We start from the raw sequence: 17,534 nt of genomic DNA on the forward strand, positions 1-17,534 counted from the left end.
GTGATATAAACTTCCTGCTTGTGGCACATAAGTATAAGGGAGGGGAGGGGAGAAACTTTTCAAGATGGGTGATGACAATGACGGCCACTTTGAAGTCGCCCAATTTGGATCCAATTTTGTGTTTTTCCAATGTGAAAGGGTTATGTAACACATCATCACTTATTGAAAATTTCACAAGAAAAACAATGGTGCATATTTAGCATATTCATAGACAATTGCATTCAGATGACGCCAAAGATAAAAGTCTAAGAGGGTCTGATCGGGAGACCTTGGTGACCATTCAACTGGCCCACGACGACCAATCCACTATCCAGCAAACTGTTCATGTAGGAAGTCTCAAACCTTTGAGGTCATCTGAAGACAATTGTCTATGCTGTGAAGACACAAGATATGTAGCATACTGAAAGCCTGTGCTGGCATTACTCCTGCGGTGTTGCTATCAGTATCTCAAGGGCAGGAGATGATGGTTGCATCGACCATTCAACACAATGGGGCAGTTTTATCAAGCTGTCTGAAAGTCAGAATATTTCTAGTTGCCCATGGCAATCATTTACAGCTCCCCTTTAAAATATTCATGAGCACTGGTAAAATGAAAGCTGAGCTGTGAGTGGTTGCCAATGGATTAGTAATCCATTTATTACCAATGTGCAGTTATTTGGATCATGTTTATAAATGTCTATTCCCTGTTTGCAGTGGACTGATGGAATAGTTGCTAATACCTTCCGAGAATTTGCATTATCTGAGACCCCGGAAAGAAAATGGGTAACATTTGACGGACCGATTGATACTCTGTGGATAGAAAGTATGAACACAGTTCTTGATGATAATAAGAAGGTAAATGTTTATTAACATAGTGGGGAAACTTACATTTATATCATTACTTTATTTTATTAATATATATTATTATTACAAGAACTGTGTAGATGCCATTGTAAGTTTCATATAAGGGGCTTAATGATGTAAAACTAATTTTAGGATTATACTGTCAGCAAAATCCTATTATTAGCATTTGATAAATTCATGATGTGGTGGAAAAGTTATGGTAGAAGTAGTTAATCTCATATTTCGCACTATTTTTTAGCTTTGCCTGATGAGTGGAGAGATCATTCAGATGTCGCCTCAGATGAGTCTTATTTTTGAAGCAATGGACCTTTCCCAGGCGTCAGTAAGTTTACTGTCATCTTATAAGAGTGTCCACGCAGTGGGGCCTAGCCACATAGATGCTGCACAAGGACATTGTAATTGTTAATAGCAAGGACAGTTCAGCCATTGGTGGATCATCCATGCAGTTGGGCTACATCATATATAGTTTCTCTAAAAGGCTTTTCTACCTAGTAAAAATCTGTTGACTAATATTATTAGCATGACAACCTAAACAACTGATTACTGACTGTATTCCTCCTCCCAGCCTGCCACTGTCAGCCGCTGTGGTATGATTTATCTGGAGCCCCAACAACTGGGATGGTCTCCACTGGTCAAGTCTTGGCTCAACACTCTTCCCGACGCCTTGAAGACTAAAGATCATCTTATTCTTCTAGAGGAACTCTTTAAGTGGCTTATCCAACCTTCACTGAGATTTCTCAGGAAACACTGCAAGGTGGGTGCTAAATGCCTCCAGATATCTATTCTACAAAGTTGTACATTAGCCAGCACTATGGGGTAGATGTATCAAGTGTCTGAAAGTCAGAATATTTCTAGTTGCCCATGGCAACCAATCACAGCTCCCCTTTAAAATATTCATGAGCACTGGTAAAATGAAAGCTGAGCTGTGATTGGTTGCCATGGGCAACTAGAAATATTCTGACTTTCAGAAACTTGATAAATCTGCCCCTATGTCTTCTTATGGTTTATCAGTAACAGCTCCAGCTTTGTTGCAGTGTCTGCTGTAGCTCATTGCAATATCAGACCAGTAATATAAGCATGGAGCAGTGTCTGGAAAACTACATTTGTTACAGAATCATCATCTGAATTGGGTTCTTGGGCCAATTAGATAAACAATTTTCTGGGGGATGATCCTGAAGGAAATACCGTATTTTCCGGACTATAAGGCGCACATAAAAGCCTAGGATTTCCTTAGAAATCCAAAGTGCGCCTTATAGTCCGGTGCGCCCTATGTATGGAGGAAGGCAGCGGACCCTACTTACATAGGACCCCGCTACCGGAGACCGGAGGCAGCAGATCTCCAGCGGGAACTGCAGACCACGCGGCACGAACAACTTCTGCCACGTCGGTCTGCAGTTCCCGCTGGAGATCTGCTGTCTCCGGTAGCGGGGATCTATGTAAGTAGGGTCCGCTGCCCTCCTCCACCTGAACGGACCCCCTTCCCTGGAGACCGCTCACCTCTTGCCGCTCTCAACTCCGCTCCGTTTTCTGCCACGCCCCCGGACCTCCGCCACGCCCCCGGCCACCCTGCGCCTTATAGTCCGGTGCGCCTTATATATGGAATTTTTCCATATATAAGGCGCTTTCTACTAATGCGCCTTATAGTCCGGTGCGCCTAATGGCCCGGAAAATACGGTATATCCAAGTAGTTTCCCAATCGGTTGCCTTCCGCTACACCACTGGTTCCAGAAATTGGTTAGAACCTTGGCCTACCGGGGGATCCACTGATTCTATGATGGGAAAGTCGACACTGGACACACTTTACCCTTTCAAACCCATTGATCTTGGAGTAGATTGAACAAGTTATCAATATTCTAGTCCAGTGCTGCACTTTTGCCGGACTGTGCACGTTCTTCTCGGCTAAAACTGCTTGCACAGGTATTTAAGAAGCCGATATTGTGTCGCACATGACCCTTTTGTGGCGCAGGTCCACTGCGACACTAATTAAGGGGGCGTGCCCTTGGTCGGTCCACCTGATTCCGACCGATCACCATATTTACCTTGCAAATTGTGTCGCACGCCATATGTTAAAGGTGCACCACAAAAAAGATGGTGATCTCTGTTGGGCCAGTGCAGGGAAGCGACATATTCATGATTTCTGGCGCACAATCTTAGTGAATCGCCGCACACAGCACTTTTAGTGCAGTTTCGGACTTTCTAAGTAAATGTGCCCCATTATATATAATACAGTCTAATACATATATACCTGACCTCATATAAAACAATTTTTCCTACACAGGAATTGGTGACAACTAGTAATGGCAATGTGGTAACATCACTCACGAGATTATTGGAAATGCTGATATTTGATGTGGTGAGAGATGATCCAACCAATAAGAGCATTCGTATCTGGATCATGGTAAGTGGGTAGATGTAGAAATAGATTGACAACTGGGTGTTTCCAGGCAGGGGCTTGATGGCTAAAAAATAAAAAAATTACCATGTTTTAACTTTTTATTTATAGATTCACATTTGTTTGATTTTTCCTTATTAGGCCTGTTTTGCTTTCTCTCTGGTTTGGTCCATCGGCGGCTGCTGTGACACTGACAGTCGAGTCAAGTTTGATGCATTTTTGAAGGAAATTGTGGCAGGAAAGAATAATGAGAACCCGATTCCGGCTTCTGTAGGAAAATGGGAATGTCCATTTGATGATAAAGGCCTGGTCTATGACTATATGTATGAGGTAATGTCAGTCACTACACATTGGGGGGTATGTATTATTAGGCAGGCATCATGCGCCATCATGATACGTTCATACATTTGATTTATAAAAGCTGAACCTGCTTCTTTCAATGGTTTTATTTAACATCTAATGTAAATGGTGTTCTCTCGACTTCCACTTTGCGTCTTCCACCAGTGAATACAATTTAACTTCCCAATCTTTTGTTCTTTTGGCAAAACTTCTCTTCCCCTCTCCCAAATTATTACACATGCCCTGCTTGGTGGAGGTGAGCATGCCTGTGCATGAGGGTGTCAGATGATATAGCAGTGTATGGATAGTTTGATACTGGAAACATTGGGGCTCAGTATTGGGACGCATTTTTGACGGGTTTCCTGACGATTTCCGTTTTGCGCCGAATTGACCCAGGACTTTGGCGCACGCAATCGGATTTTGCCGCATCTGCGCCGGCTTGCACGCAACAGAAATCTGGAGGCGGACAACACGCGGGATTTAACAATTAGAAATGTGTCACAAGACACGCACTTACAAGCAAGGAAGAAGCAGGTGAACTCTGGCGGACCTCGGCGCAGAAGCAACAGATGCAGGAACTCGGGCGCGCGAGCTACGTGAATCGCGCCGGACCCAAATCCTCGTCGGACAACGTACCACGGGATCGCGACAGGGCGGGGTAAGTCAATCTGCCCCATCATGTGCATCACTTTGACTACTAGAATATTGTTCGGAGCTTGCACATGTCACACATATTCAATGTATTAGATTAGTTATAAGATTGAACCTAAAACTTCTCATAGATTTAGACTAACTTTTTGTTTTCTCTCAAGCTCAAAGGTCGAGGGCGCTGGGTTCACTGGAATGAATTTATCAAAGGCACAACCACATGGGACAAAAACACCAAAATTCAAGATATCATTGTTCCAACCATGGATACAGTCAGATACACCTTCCTCATGGATATGTGTGTCAAATACACCAAGTTAGTAAAGTTGATGGTCTTTGGTTAACCAATCCTTGTATATTATATACTGGTAGTTCTAATATCTGAATTATTTCATGTTTTTCATTCTGAGAAAAATAAATGGAAAGGAAGTGGAATTAGTAAATTTGCCATCTGTGCTCAATTGACAGAATACAGGTCATCATTTACAGAACCTTGTATTCTGTGTGGGCAAACATGGGTAGTAGTTTTTATTTTTTCTACAGTTCTTTTGGTCAAGAACAGGGAATTTGCCATTTTGTTTTATTAGGTTTCTCCAATGTTATAGAAAAAACGGTTGTTTTACAATTTTATATTTCTTTACTCAGGCCACTTCTATTTGTTGGACCAACGGGAACTGGAAAATCTGTCTATGTCAAAGACAAACTTATGAATAATCTGGACAAAGATAAATTCTTTCCTTTCTTCATCAATTTTTCTGCTCGAACTAGTGCCAATCAGATTCAGGTTTGTCCAGTATTTTATTTTTTTACATATCTTTTGTTGCAAATGGCTATTAGTACTAAACACTACTTTAAAGGGACTCCCTAATGATCAAGACTTGATGATCCTCCATCCCTTTAGTTGTTCCGGATATCATAAGAGGCTCCAGTTTCTTTGTCACATGGCTGGGTAATTTGATGCCAGGTCCTGTGCCAGGAACTGCGATTTTATCAAGGCTTGTAAGATAGCACAGGCCTTGATAAATCCCCCCAATCTCTTCATATGCTTAATAAAGAGGCGTGTCACTTATTAACCCCATCTTTCATCCAGAATCGAGAGCCTTTAACAGTAAGTAACTCTATGGGGGACCTGCTCCATTTGATGGTCACAAGGTGGCCTTATACCTAAGACGTACATCAACATGTCTGTTTATTAAAGGGTGGAGATAAATAGTTGTTTGTCAAATGAGCGGGGGATTTTAGATTTAAATTGTGTCGCAACCAATGCACTTACATGCACCAGGAAGAATAAGGTGAACTTCAGCGGATCTCATGCAGGATATCGGGCGCCCAATCTTAGTCATTGGACAATGCACTTTCAGGAACTCTGAGGGACCAGGTAAGTAAATGTGTCCCAATGGGGTTCATTTACTAGGGGATCTGTGGCCGCACTTTCGTCGGGTTTCCTGAATCTTTCAGTTTTGTGCCCAATTCCGCCGGGATTTTGGTGCATGCGATCGGATTTTGGTGCAATTGTGCCGGCTTTCACGCGACAGAAATTGGGGGGGGGGCGTGGCCGGACCCGAATCCAGCGCAGAGAACGCGCCGCTGGATCGCGAATGGACCGGGTAAGTAAATCTGCCCCAATGCGTGGGAAATTGATGAATAGCATTAACATTTTGCTGCAATTTGTGTATCACGGGGTGGTCAGTTAGGCATCAGAAAAGTATTTCAATCTCCGTCATTTTTGCCGTCCAAAAATACAGACGGATGATGGATGACTGTCTAACAGATGGGATTTATAAGGGATCTGTTCAATTTCCATTTTTTTATTTTTAAGCGGACGCTAGCAACCGAAATTTGAACAGTAGTGTGAACTGAGCCTAAATTATACATTAGTACAGTACATTTAAAACTGTTGACTATTATTAACCTTTCCCTATCCACTTTAGAATATCGTCATGGACAGACTGGATAAAAGACGCAAAGGTGTGTATGGACCCCAAATGGGGAAGAAATGCGTCATATTTGTGGATGATATGAACATGCCGGCTTTAGAACAGTATGGAGCACAGCCACCTATCGAGCTTCTACGTCAGTTCTTTGACCATGGAAACTGGTAAGCACACATTTGTTGACAGCAAATAATTCAGTTTTTTTCCTTTGAATGTATTTTTTATTCTAAAATCACCTGTTCTCCTTACCAAGGTATGACTTGAAAGACACCTCCAAAATCTCATTGGTGGATGTACAACTGATTGCAGCGATGGGTCCCCCTGGTGGTGGAAGAAATGCAGTAACCCCCCGATTTTTGCGTCATTTTAATATCTGCACTATAAACGCCTTCAGCGATGAGACTATGGTCCGCATCTTCTCTGCTGTAGTGGCCTTCTATCTACGAAACAACGACTTTTCTCCCGAGTTCTTTACTGTTGGGAACCAAATAGTCAACGGCACAATGGAGGTGAGAATAGTACAAATGCATATTTTACAAAGCACATTTACTTGTTTGAGAAGTGTGCATTGAGTTGTAAATCAGGCAGTTAGATATGGATGGCCCCCTAATGGGGTTGTCAGGCCACTGGGGGAAGGGGCTATTGATATTGATATATATATATCCTTGGTAGTGGATAGATTTGGAAGCAGACAGTGCTGTCCATTGTGTAGTGGCAATGCTAGGGCACTACAGCCTTATTTGAGATTCATGATCTTATCTAATTATAGTTTGTCGGTATCAAAAACCACCAAATTCTGAACATAAACTTTAAGACAAGACCATCTTTACTAATCTTGGAAAGCCATTACCATATTCTTGTTTTGTATCAAATGACTAGGTTTACAAGAAAGCCATGGAGAACCTACTACCCACCCCGGCTAAATCCCATTATACATTTAATCTGCGGGATTTCTCTCGAGTGGTGCAAGGATGTTTACTCATCAAGAAAGAGTCCGTGGAGAATAAGCGCGTCATGGTGCGACTATTTGTCCATGAAGTCCTGCGGGTGTTTTACGACCGCTTAGTTGACGACAAGGACAGATCCTGGTTGTACAAGTTGTTGAAAGATGTGGTGAAAGAGCATTTCAAAGAAAATTTTGAATCAGTTTTTGAGAATCTAAAACAAGGAAGTGAACCTGTAAGTATCGAAACGCTGAATCTGGAATCTTCTCATAGTGAGGTTCGGATCTTTTTTTGCAGTTGAGTTCCTTAATAATAATAATTAAAATTTGAGTCATATATATTGTTTTGTAGCTGGTAGAAGAAGACATAAGAAACTTGCTGTTCGGTGACTACATGAATCCTGATCTCGAAGGAGATGAACGTCTGTATGCAGAGATCCCCAGTGTACAGCAGTTCAATGATGTTGTTGAGAGATGCTTAGATGAATACAACCAGACCCATAAAACTCGCATGAACCTGGTTATATTCAGGTAGGTTCTTACTATGATTACTTGTGGACCAATTTTTGGGGACCCAACAGAAAAAAATTTCAGATAAGACCTTAGCTGAATTTATACTTGATGTACCTGCAGAAGTGGCGTCACGTGTCACAAGTAAACTACTTTGATTAAAGCAGTCCAGGTAAACTGAATAGGGGCTTGCAATGAGTGACAGCTGTTGGTGCCATCACCTTTAAATTTTTTTCTACATCTGAAAATCCAGTGTTATACAACCATATATAGATAAATATAGGACACAGAAATATTGGGGCACATTTACCGAGGGCTTTGCGTCAGTTTTCTGACAGTCTTTGTATGTTCTTTCTAGTGAAAATTGCTTGCACAGGTATTTAAAAAGTGTTTGCACCACAAATGTGTCACATGTGCTACTTTTGTGGCACAGCTGTTCTAGGCACAAATTAGGGGGCGTTCTGGTGCTCAGTCGAACCGTGCACCTGATTCAACATGCATACTCTGTCGCACGCCCTATGTTAAAGGGGCACCACAAAAAAAGATGGCGAACTCTGTCGGGCCAGTGCAGGGAAGCGACACATTCAGGATTTCTGCCACACGTTCTTAATGAATCTGTTGCACCCAGCATTATACAAGGGCAGAAAACTTTTAGGACAGTTTCCCACATTCTTAGTGAATGTGCCCCATTATGTCTACTAAGCCAAGTGTGCATGTTACTTAATGTATCAGGGTGTATAGCTTTCATCTGAGTGACTGTCCAGCCGGCAGCAACTATAAGAATTTTTAGTGACCCGTAGGGCTGCTTGTGTAGGACTAAATGGGCATTATCTCCACTTGACGCCATCAGATACTACTGTGTCATCAGGGGATGTATAGAATTATGACATTGGGGCTCATTTACTTAGGGTTCGAATGCCGCACTTTCGTCGGGTTTCCCGAATATTTCCGTTTTGCGCCGAATAGCCCTGGGATTTTGGTGCACACGATCGGATTTTGGCGCATCGGCGCCGGGTTGCACGCGACAGAAATCGAGGGGGTGTGCCGTCGGACAACCCCACGGATTCGGACAAACCGCGGAATTTAAAAAAGGATTTGTGTCGCAAGATCAAGCACTCACATGCACCAGGAAGAAGCAGGTGAACTCCGGCGGACCTCAGCACAGAAGCGACACATGCAGGAGCTGGGACGCACGATCTTAGTGAATCGTGGCAGCTCCGAATCTACGTCGGACAACGCACCTCAGCGATCGCAATGGGACGTGTAAATAAATCTGCCCCATTGTCTCTTTAAATCACCTTCAATAAACATTCCCATCTGTTGCTGTCTATGTTTTCCAATAACAGATATGTTCTGGAACATTTATCCCGGATTTGTCGGATCTTAAAGCAGCCTGGAGGTAATGCCTTGCTGGTTGGAGTCGGAGGGAGTGGACGTCAGTCGCTGACACGTCTGGCTACGGCTATGGCAAAAATGAATATCTTTCAACCTGAAATTTCCAAGAGCTACGGAATGAATGAGTGGAGGGAAGACCTGAAGGTAAGTCTACCTTGCTGGAGATCCATATAAAGTATGTAATTATTGTAATAGTCACTATTTGGGACAACACTTAGGGAGTCTCAAGCCTACAAGTGTCAGAAATGTGTCATGCAATGAATCCAATTTGGCTGATACAGACACATTACTAGAGCTCTTGTAATATGTTGCACTTAATTGAGTAATTTAACCATAAAGGCCAAATTACATTCTAATATTAGTCTATTACTTTTATGCACAATTCAGTCAACTGGTAAAGTTCTGAAAAAAATAATAAGGGCTTTTTGTACTTAGAGTGGAGAAAACTTATAGAATATCATGCAGACCAACACATGATCAGCTATTAAAGTTTTATTAATTTTTTTGATTCCAAGCTCTTGTATCTTCCATTGCAGAGCCTGCTGAAGAGTGCAGGAGTCAAGGGACAGAAGACGGTATTTCTCATCACAGACACACAGATCAAACAGGAGGCGTTCCTGGAGGATGTGGACAGCCTGCTTAACACCGGGGAGGTTCCTAATCTTTTCGCTGTAGATGAAAAGCAAGAGATTATGGAGGTATTTGTTCCACCACGTTATATACATGAACTATATAATTTAGATATAGTAGTAGATTCTGTTAACCTCTTTCTATAGTCGTAAATTATGCAATACAAAGTTATTTAAAGCCTTCCCCTGATGCAGAACAAAACATTAAAATAAATCTACCATCAAAATCCATCATGCTAAACCAGGGACACTTACTGTGTTAATTTCTTATACTTGTTGTCCATGGCCTCCTTCCTTCTAAAATCAACTTTTACAAACTGCAGCTTCACAAACTGTTACACTGTGCAGTGAGATCATCCTCCTCCACTGTGTGCTGCTGCTGCCGTGAAATTACAGGAGGCAGAGGGAGGGGAAAGTGCTATGGGAGAAGGGGGAGAAAAGCCTGAGAAGCTACAGCAATGAAGGGCTCTAGTAACACCCCCTGCAGAGCCCTTCTGGCTCATTAGCATACTTTTAAAAGTTGATTTTACAAGGAAGGAGGCCATGGATAACAAATAGAATAAGATTATCAGTTTACAGTCACAGTGCCTGGATCTATGAGTAAGTGTCCTCGGTTTATCATTATGGAATTCTGATGGTACATTTCCTTTAAACATCTAAATGAACAGAAGAAGACGTAATTTATTTTCATTGATTGTCACTAGCCAAAAGGATGAAGCGTAGCCATATTATGTTTTATTCCAAAGGGAAGAACCTACTGTTGCAGCCAGTTTTCTTACAGCCAGACACATGAGAGAAGGAACATGTATTCTTAATTTTATTTTTATATCAGTTAAAGAAAAGGTATCAAAATAAGGAGGAGATGAATTGCAGGGAGATTTATTATCTTATTCTTTTTGCAGTTTATCTAATTTCTTTAAGGGATATTTATGGAGTATTATCTGGGTCCCTGAAATCCTTGCCCTAAGCAAAATCACATAATTCTGGTGTTTCTTGTTTAAAAATTTTTAGGTAATATTATATGATATGACGATTTGCTCATTATGTTTGTCATTACAGGGAGTTCGTCCTGCGGCCCAAGCTGGGAATAAAAACGTTGAGCTCAGTCCATTGGCTCTCTTTGCCTTCTTTGTGAACCGCTGCAAGGAAAACCTTCACATTGTGGTGGCTTTCAGCCCGATCGGTGATGCATTTCGTAACCGCCTGCGACAATTCCCATCACTTATCAATTGCTGTACCATTGACTGGTTCCAGGTGTGTACAGAAACCTCATAGTTGTTCATATAGGCACTTAATATTTTACCAACTCTCTGATCTTTATTGACTACTGAGTGTTCACTTATCTTACAGCCATGGCCAGAGGATGCCCTTGAGAGGGTGGCGGTAAAGTTTTTGGAAACCCTTGAACTCAGTAGTATTGAGCACCAGGAAGTGGTTCCCATCTGTAAACACTTCCACACATCGGCCATAGCCTTATCAGAGAAGTAATTCTTCTATTCTTTGTATTTTAGATAATCTAAGATCATTTCTTTTGCACACAGTTTTTGAAGGAACAGTGCAGGAAGGTTGTTCCAAACATCTTGTAGAACTAACCACAGATCTCCTGTGGATTACGCTGGTCTCTTCATGTAATCCCAGGCAGACTTTGTGGACAGACAGTGATTTGCTGGCTACAAAATGAGAGATTTATTTTAAAACACACTAAGTTTGTGAAAAGTTGAACCTGACTACAGTATGATTTTTTTTTGTTTTATTTTATGGAATTCAGGTTTTTAAGAGAGTTAGGAAGACACAACTATGTTACTCCGACCTCTTACCTCGAGCTGATAGCAGCTTTCCGCCAGTTACTATCCCAGAAGCGAGACACAGTGATGAAAGCCAAAAAGAGATATACAAATGGACTTGATAAGCTAGCGTTCGCTGAATCTCAGGTTAGTATGAGGCTGCATTACACCAGCTTGCCTGTTGCCTGCTTGATGCTGTTGCCAGATATCCCAGATATCTGTAAATGGCAAACGTCTTATTCTGCTTGGCTTAGGTTGGAGAAATGAAGAAAGAACTGGTTGATCTACAACCAAAACTAGAAGAGGCCAAAGTGGAAAATGCAAACATGATGAAGGTGATTGTAATATTATACATATCCATTCATAGTGAAGTAAGGCCTCCTGCACAGGATCATGTGCAGCCCATGGAAACATATCCATATGTCGGCCTGATCCACGGACTGAAATCCTTGTACAGAATGGGATTCCTTGTATTATACAGAAATATGATGCAGCCAGACTGCAGAGCTGCTACTGCATTAACTAATACATTGCTGGCACTAAAGTGTGGCCACCTGACAGGCAGTCCCTGCATCATATTTTGGTATAATGCAAGGACTCCCCTTCGGTATAAGGTGTGGAGGAGGCTTAAGTCGGATTCTGCTACTTGATCTAATCCCTGATGTTGGCATTATAGTATTGCAACAGATTAAACATTTACTTATCAATTTATCAATAACTTTATTTATGGGAAAATCCCTAACTTCAAATGAGTAGTTTGACACTTATTATGTTCCTATGTTCTAATAAAATAATATTTCATAATAATCCCCAAATGGGGCCTCTGAGCGGGGGAAAGGGTTTGTTTCCTTTGCTAGAGCTGTGTACCCCATTTATTTATGGTGGCTTATGTATTATTCTGGGTCATAGTTAGACATCGTTTAGGTACTTTATGTATGTAGAGAACACGGAGAAGGAACTTGAACTCCTGTGCACCTATGCAAAATCTGTAACCGAACCCAATAGACTATCTACATGTGCACAGCTCCCAAGAATAAGGGTTCCATGTCCCCCACTTAAATGGGCATTCATACACAATCAGTGAAACTCAACTGTATGGGAATGCAAAAGTCAAATGCAGCACGTGGGTACTAGTCCCGACTAGTGATGGGACCCCATGTGATCAGACCCTCTATTACTCTGACTTTTTTCTGGGACAACCCATTTAGGGGATAAATGTCGTTCTTGGGGCAACCCAATCATAGAATTTCTTTAAGAATTGTTTGAATATCCATAAAACTTATCTTACATGTACAGATTATAGAAAAAGAGTCTGCAGAGGTGGAAGCGAAAAGTAAAGTAGTCCGAGCAGATGAAGAAGTTGCCACCCAGAAAGCCACTGAGGCCCAAGCTCTGAAAAGTGAATGTGAAAGTGAACTGGCAGAAGCCATCCCAGCGTTGGAGGCAGCCATGTCTGCACTGGATACTCTAAAGGTAAGATCTCCAAAGGCATGACTTAATTTGTGAGTATTATAATAGTCTTAGCATATGAGACTTGGAATTACTATCTATACACCTTGGGTTAGCCATCAGATATCACTATTGTGAAAACTATGAAGAATCCCCCATCAGGTGTGAAACTTGTCATGGCAGCCATTTGCGTTATGAAAGAGATTAAACCGGATAAGATCAACGATCCGGCAGGGACTGGGCAGAAGGTAAGTGCCTCAACCTGAAAATAACTATATCTATGATATGGTGTTATATTATTTTTCTTTGTCTGATAAACTCTATGTTATAGATACTTGACTACTGGGGACCGAGTAAAAAAGTGCTGGGAGACATGAACTTTCTCAAAGACCTGCGGGAATATGACAAGGATAATATTCCGGTAAATACATTTAATAATTGTGGTAGATGTAATAAAGACTCCTAATGTAAAATCTATAAGACATAGTTTTATACCTTATTATGCCTGCAGGTGTCAGTGATGCAGAAGATCCGCAGTGAATATATCACCAATCCTGATTTTGATCCGGCAAAGGTAGTGAAAGCGTCTTCTGCTGCCGAAGGTTTATGCCGGTGGATTCTTGCTATGGAAGTCTATGATAGGGTTGCAAAGGTATAGAGATCTATTGTGACTGATACACTGATACATACGCAATAGGACTTCTTCAGGTTATCTTCATGTCACTTGCTTGGTAATTTCTTAGGTTGTTGCACCCAAGAAAGCCCGTTTAGCAGAGGCCCAGCAGTCACTGGCTGAAACAATGTCAGTGCTGAACCAGAAGAGGGCAGAGCTGAAAGAAGTTGAAGATCGACTCGCTGCCCTCCAGGAGACATTTCGAGAGAAAACGGAGGAGAAAGCTCGGCTGGAATTCCAAGTAGATTTATGTGCTAAGAAACTAGAACGGGCTGAAAAGCTGATAGGAGGACTTGGCGGAGAAAAACACAGGTTTGTCACCATTTTGCTTTCACCATGTACAATGTGGAGAAAACGTACATTGCAAAGTATCGTAGCTAGCAGTATTTCTAGTCCTTTCAAGTAATCAAGTCCCAGAAGAAAATTTTAGAGGACTAAATCTGTCCTCTCAACCAATGTTAAATTATCTTAGTCTTAGTTTTTCCAACCATATAATGATGGTAGTTTATGCTGTGGTGTGGCAATGTCAGGAATCAGGGGTAGTGGATCCACTGGAAGATGACCCCTGGGAGTCTAAGTGGCACCCGGTTTTCACAAGAGCCCATCGCAAACCAGGTTGGACTTGCTGCGGGGTGGTACCACCGAGATGCTCCACAGGCGCGACTTTGTCCACAGTGGTGGCCAAGGCAGGGTACAGAGTGAGAAGGCAGGCACAGGGTCGTGTTCAGGCAGAAGGTCAGGACAGGCAGCACAGGATCAGGCACAAGAGTAGTTTCAACCTGTTCACAGGCTGAGGGGAAGGTTCCCTTTAAATTGGCCACTAGGGCATGACAATAGTTTTGGGCACTGGTTGTTGCAGTGAAGAAGAGACAGAACCCAATTCATTAGTGAACACAAAATTCATGGCTTGAACAATGGTGGACTTCATTGGTCTTTGGAAATGGAAACGTAACCAAATGCCAGCGTCAGTCGAAACCTTGGCCACAAGTAGGAGCTCAACAGGAAAAATGTTTTTTCCATATTACCTTCCTTACTAGAATTGTCTAGAATACTAAAATGGTCCATGACCACAAACAATTAATTCTAAAAGCTTCATACCTTAATCCAATCATCCTTCCATAACTTTTCAGCTTAGCCGGTGCATATGTAGATACCCTGATACTTAGTCTATCTATACGCACTGCATGTGTATTGCATATTTCCCAGTATGAATTTTTAAATTTGTTTTTAATCATTAGATGGTCCAATGCTGCAGATTCCCTTCAGAACATGTATGATAATTTGACCGGAGATGTCCTGGTATCTGCAGGGGTCATTGCTTACCTTGGAGCTTTTACTGCTGGATTTCGACAAGAATGTACAAGAGAATGGAGCAAGCTGTGCAAGGTGGATCATATGAGGGCTATGGTGGTTCTGTTGGGATGTATATGATAATAATACTAAATGTAGATATATATAAAAGCCCATCCTTTTAGAATAAGAAGGTAGATTTTATAAATCCGCAGCTCTCCTCTAGCACTGTCTCTTAAATAATGGACACGAATGCACAAGTCAGTTACTGGTCTCAGGAGTCACATGCCATACATAAAAGTATGACTGCTGAGGCCATTGTTTGGTTTCATTTAAGAAAATCTACCATTGAGAATCTACTTTCTGAAGTAATTCCCAAGGTACATTTCCCACTTCCTGCACTATCCCCACACAGTTTTTAGATAAATCTTATTTTGCCTTTACAAAACAATTCTTAATAATGTACCATTATGCAAATTAATTTCAGGGGCTAATGGGGGTGTGGAGTAGCCTCTGTGAGCTCCGGAGGTGAAGGCTACTTTACACCCCCTGAAGCCTCTGGCGATCCACCTACCTATTTGGCATTTTAACTTTGAGCGTGTCTCTGGCAGCAGGGGAGCTCTGCGCAAGCTCAGTAGCTGCTGCTCTGCTGCCATCGAAGTGCCAGCAGCTGGGGAGCATGCGGAGAGACCCCCTGGTGCTGAAGACGTGCATGATGTCAAAATGCTGAGCAGCTAGGCGGATCTCCAGAGGCTCCAGGGGGCATGAAGTAGCCTTCGCCTCCGGAGCTCACAGAGGCTACTCCACACACCCAGTAGCCCCTGAAATTAATTTTCATAATGGTAAAATAAAGATTTAGTTTGTAAAGGCAAAATAAAAGATTTCTCTAAAAATGGTTTGGGAACGATGCAGGTAGAAGGAATCTACCTCAGGAACTACTTCAGTAAGTAGATTCACTATGGTAAATTTCCCCTAAGGACTGATGCTGGAACCAGTAAGAGGTTAGAACATGATGAAGATAAAAAATTTCACCATGTTCAAGATAAAAAAAAAACATTTATCTTTTAATTTTCAAATTTCAGAGTAAAATGATTCCATGTTCTGATGACTTTTCATTGAGTAAGACTCTTGGTGACCCAATTAAAATCCGAGCCTGGAATATTGCAGGATTACCGACGGACAGCTTCTCGGTAGATAATGGTGTCATCGTGAGCAATTCAAGACGTTGGTAAATTGACATGAATTTTTTTTTTCCGTCAAAGTTAATCCCATTTCTATAGGAAGTGTTGGTTTTAACCCCTCTCTGCTATTCCAGTAATGTTTGCCTGCTCTTATTGTCGGTTTTGTGTAGGCCGCTAATGATAGACCCCCAAGGCCAAGCCAACAAGTGGATTAAGAATTCAGAAAAAGACAACCAACTGAGCGTCATCAAATTAACAGATTCAGACTATATGCGAACCCTGGAAAACTGCATACAGTTTGGGACGCCGCTTTTATTGGAAAACGTGGGAGAAGATTTGGATCCATCTCTGGAACCTTTACTATTAAAGCAAACATTTAAACAAGGTACAATGGATGCCGTGTAGAAGATGAGAATATTAGTTTTTATATGACACAAAAACATGTTTCTAGGTGCTATAGAACCAAATATAGAGGTGTCTGAAGTGATGCTCCCCTTGAGGTCTAAACTTGACTCCTCTCAGGCATGACATTTTGCTTGACTTTGGGGGAGATTTTTTTAGATAAACAGGAGAGATTTAATTTAAAAGAGGAAATTATAGTAGTTTAATGGAGTTAAATCTGCTGACAGTTTAAATCTGTGTTCAGATTCTGTATTGAAGACTGCACTGAAGGAAAGAAACTGCACTACATGTAGCCATCTTTTCTTCCAAAATTTTGGAAACCTCAGTAGGACCCTGACAGACTCCATTATTGGTCCATCAGGTGCCATTGTGGTCTGTTGTGTGTCAGATCCGTCTTGTTGTGGTTACTCTGAACAAAAAAACCTCCAAATATGATTTTCTCTATGCCCTCTAATATATCATTATGCACTTCTTGTATATGTTTTACTTCCTTTTTTTACTGTAACCCTATTTGTTTTCACTCCGGCCTCCCTGGAACAGATGAAGGTAAACCCCAACGTACCATTAGATGTTCAGTTTTGATTTGTGATACATGTAGATAAACATTAGTGAAGTGACATTTGTGCATTTGTTTTACCATTTGTGTGACATTTATATTATTACATCATTTTTGCTATTCTTTTAGAATATGATTCTTGTTTACCATTTAAATGAACAAATGCCACATTACAGCCCATTGCTAAAGCAATCATTTTGTGTCCACAGGTGGCATGGACTGCATCAGACTCGGAGAAACAATCATTGAATATTCCAGTGACTTTAGATTTTATATCACAACTAAGCTGAGAAATCCACATTATCTCCCGGAGCTGGCTACAAAAGTGTCACTGCTAAACTTTATGATTACACCCGAAGGTTTGGAGGATCAGTTACTTGGCATTGTAGTGGCAAAGGAGAGGTCAGTGTTCATGCTGCTTTTATAAGGCTACATGTCTTATGTCTCCTCAAGATGTTCCCACTAAACCAGGTGAAGCCCCATAAGCATTGGTGCTAGATTGTCAGCTCACTGGGTGTGATATGATGGCTGTAGTCTAAAAGTATCTCTCACCTTTCCTAAACTAA

At 41.6% G+C, this 17,534-nt stretch overlaps 1 protein-coding gene across 2 annotated transcripts in view; it reads left to right on the top strand.

Annotated features, from left to right (window-relative positions):
* Positions 1-17,534, top strand: part of DNAH12 (dynein axonemal heavy chain 12) — a 54,538-nt gene that overhangs the window by 22,487 nt on the left and 14,517 nt on the right. The window contains exons 32-57 of one of the 2 annotated variants that reach the window (XM_072128716.1): positions 694-834; positions 1,082-1,165; positions 1,409-1,597; positions 3,122-3,241; positions 3,377-3,565; positions 4,387-4,538; positions 4,868-5,006; positions 6,154-6,320; positions 6,410-6,665; positions 7,036-7,335; positions 7,452-7,630; positions 8,956-9,148; positions 9,541-9,702; positions 10,693-10,887; positions 10,984-11,117; positions 11,402-11,564; positions 11,672-11,752; positions 12,714-12,890; positions 12,983-13,114; positions 13,198-13,287; positions 13,378-13,518; positions 13,610-13,851; positions 14,778-14,925; positions 15,912-16,057; positions 16,181-16,395; positions 17,178-17,370. In XM_072128716.1, the coding sequence (XP_071984817.1) occupies positions 694-834; positions 1,082-1,165; positions 1,409-1,597; positions 3,122-3,241; positions 3,377-3,565; positions 4,387-4,538; positions 4,868-5,006; positions 6,154-6,320; positions 6,410-6,665; positions 7,036-7,335; positions 7,452-7,630; positions 8,956-9,148; positions 9,541-9,702; positions 10,693-10,887; positions 10,984-11,117; positions 11,402-11,564; positions 11,672-11,752; positions 12,714-12,890; positions 12,983-13,114; positions 13,198-13,287; positions 13,378-13,518; positions 13,610-13,851; positions 14,778-14,925; positions 15,912-16,057; positions 16,181-16,395; positions 17,178-17,370 (4,328 nt within the window). The remainder of the gene's footprint in view (positions 1-693; positions 835-1,081; positions 1,166-1,408; positions 1,598-3,121; positions 3,242-3,376; positions 3,566-4,386; positions 4,539-4,867; positions 5,007-6,153; positions 6,321-6,409; positions 6,666-7,035; positions 7,336-7,451; positions 7,631-8,955; positions 9,149-9,540; positions 9,703-10,692; positions 10,888-10,983; positions 11,118-11,401; positions 11,565-11,671; positions 11,753-12,713; positions 12,891-12,982; positions 13,115-13,197; positions 13,288-13,377; positions 13,519-13,609; positions 13,852-14,777; positions 14,926-15,911; positions 16,058-16,180; positions 16,396-17,177; positions 17,371-17,534) is intronic. The other variant, XM_072128717.1, reaches the window with a different exon arrangement.

The sequence above is a fragment of the Engystomops pustulosus genome, chromosome 10 (assembly GCF_040894005.1).
Source record: "Engystomops pustulosus chromosome 10, aEngPut4.maternal, whole genome shotgun sequence".
NCBI lineage: Eukaryota > Metazoa > Chordata > Amphibia > Anura > Leptodactylidae > Engystomops > Engystomops pustulosus.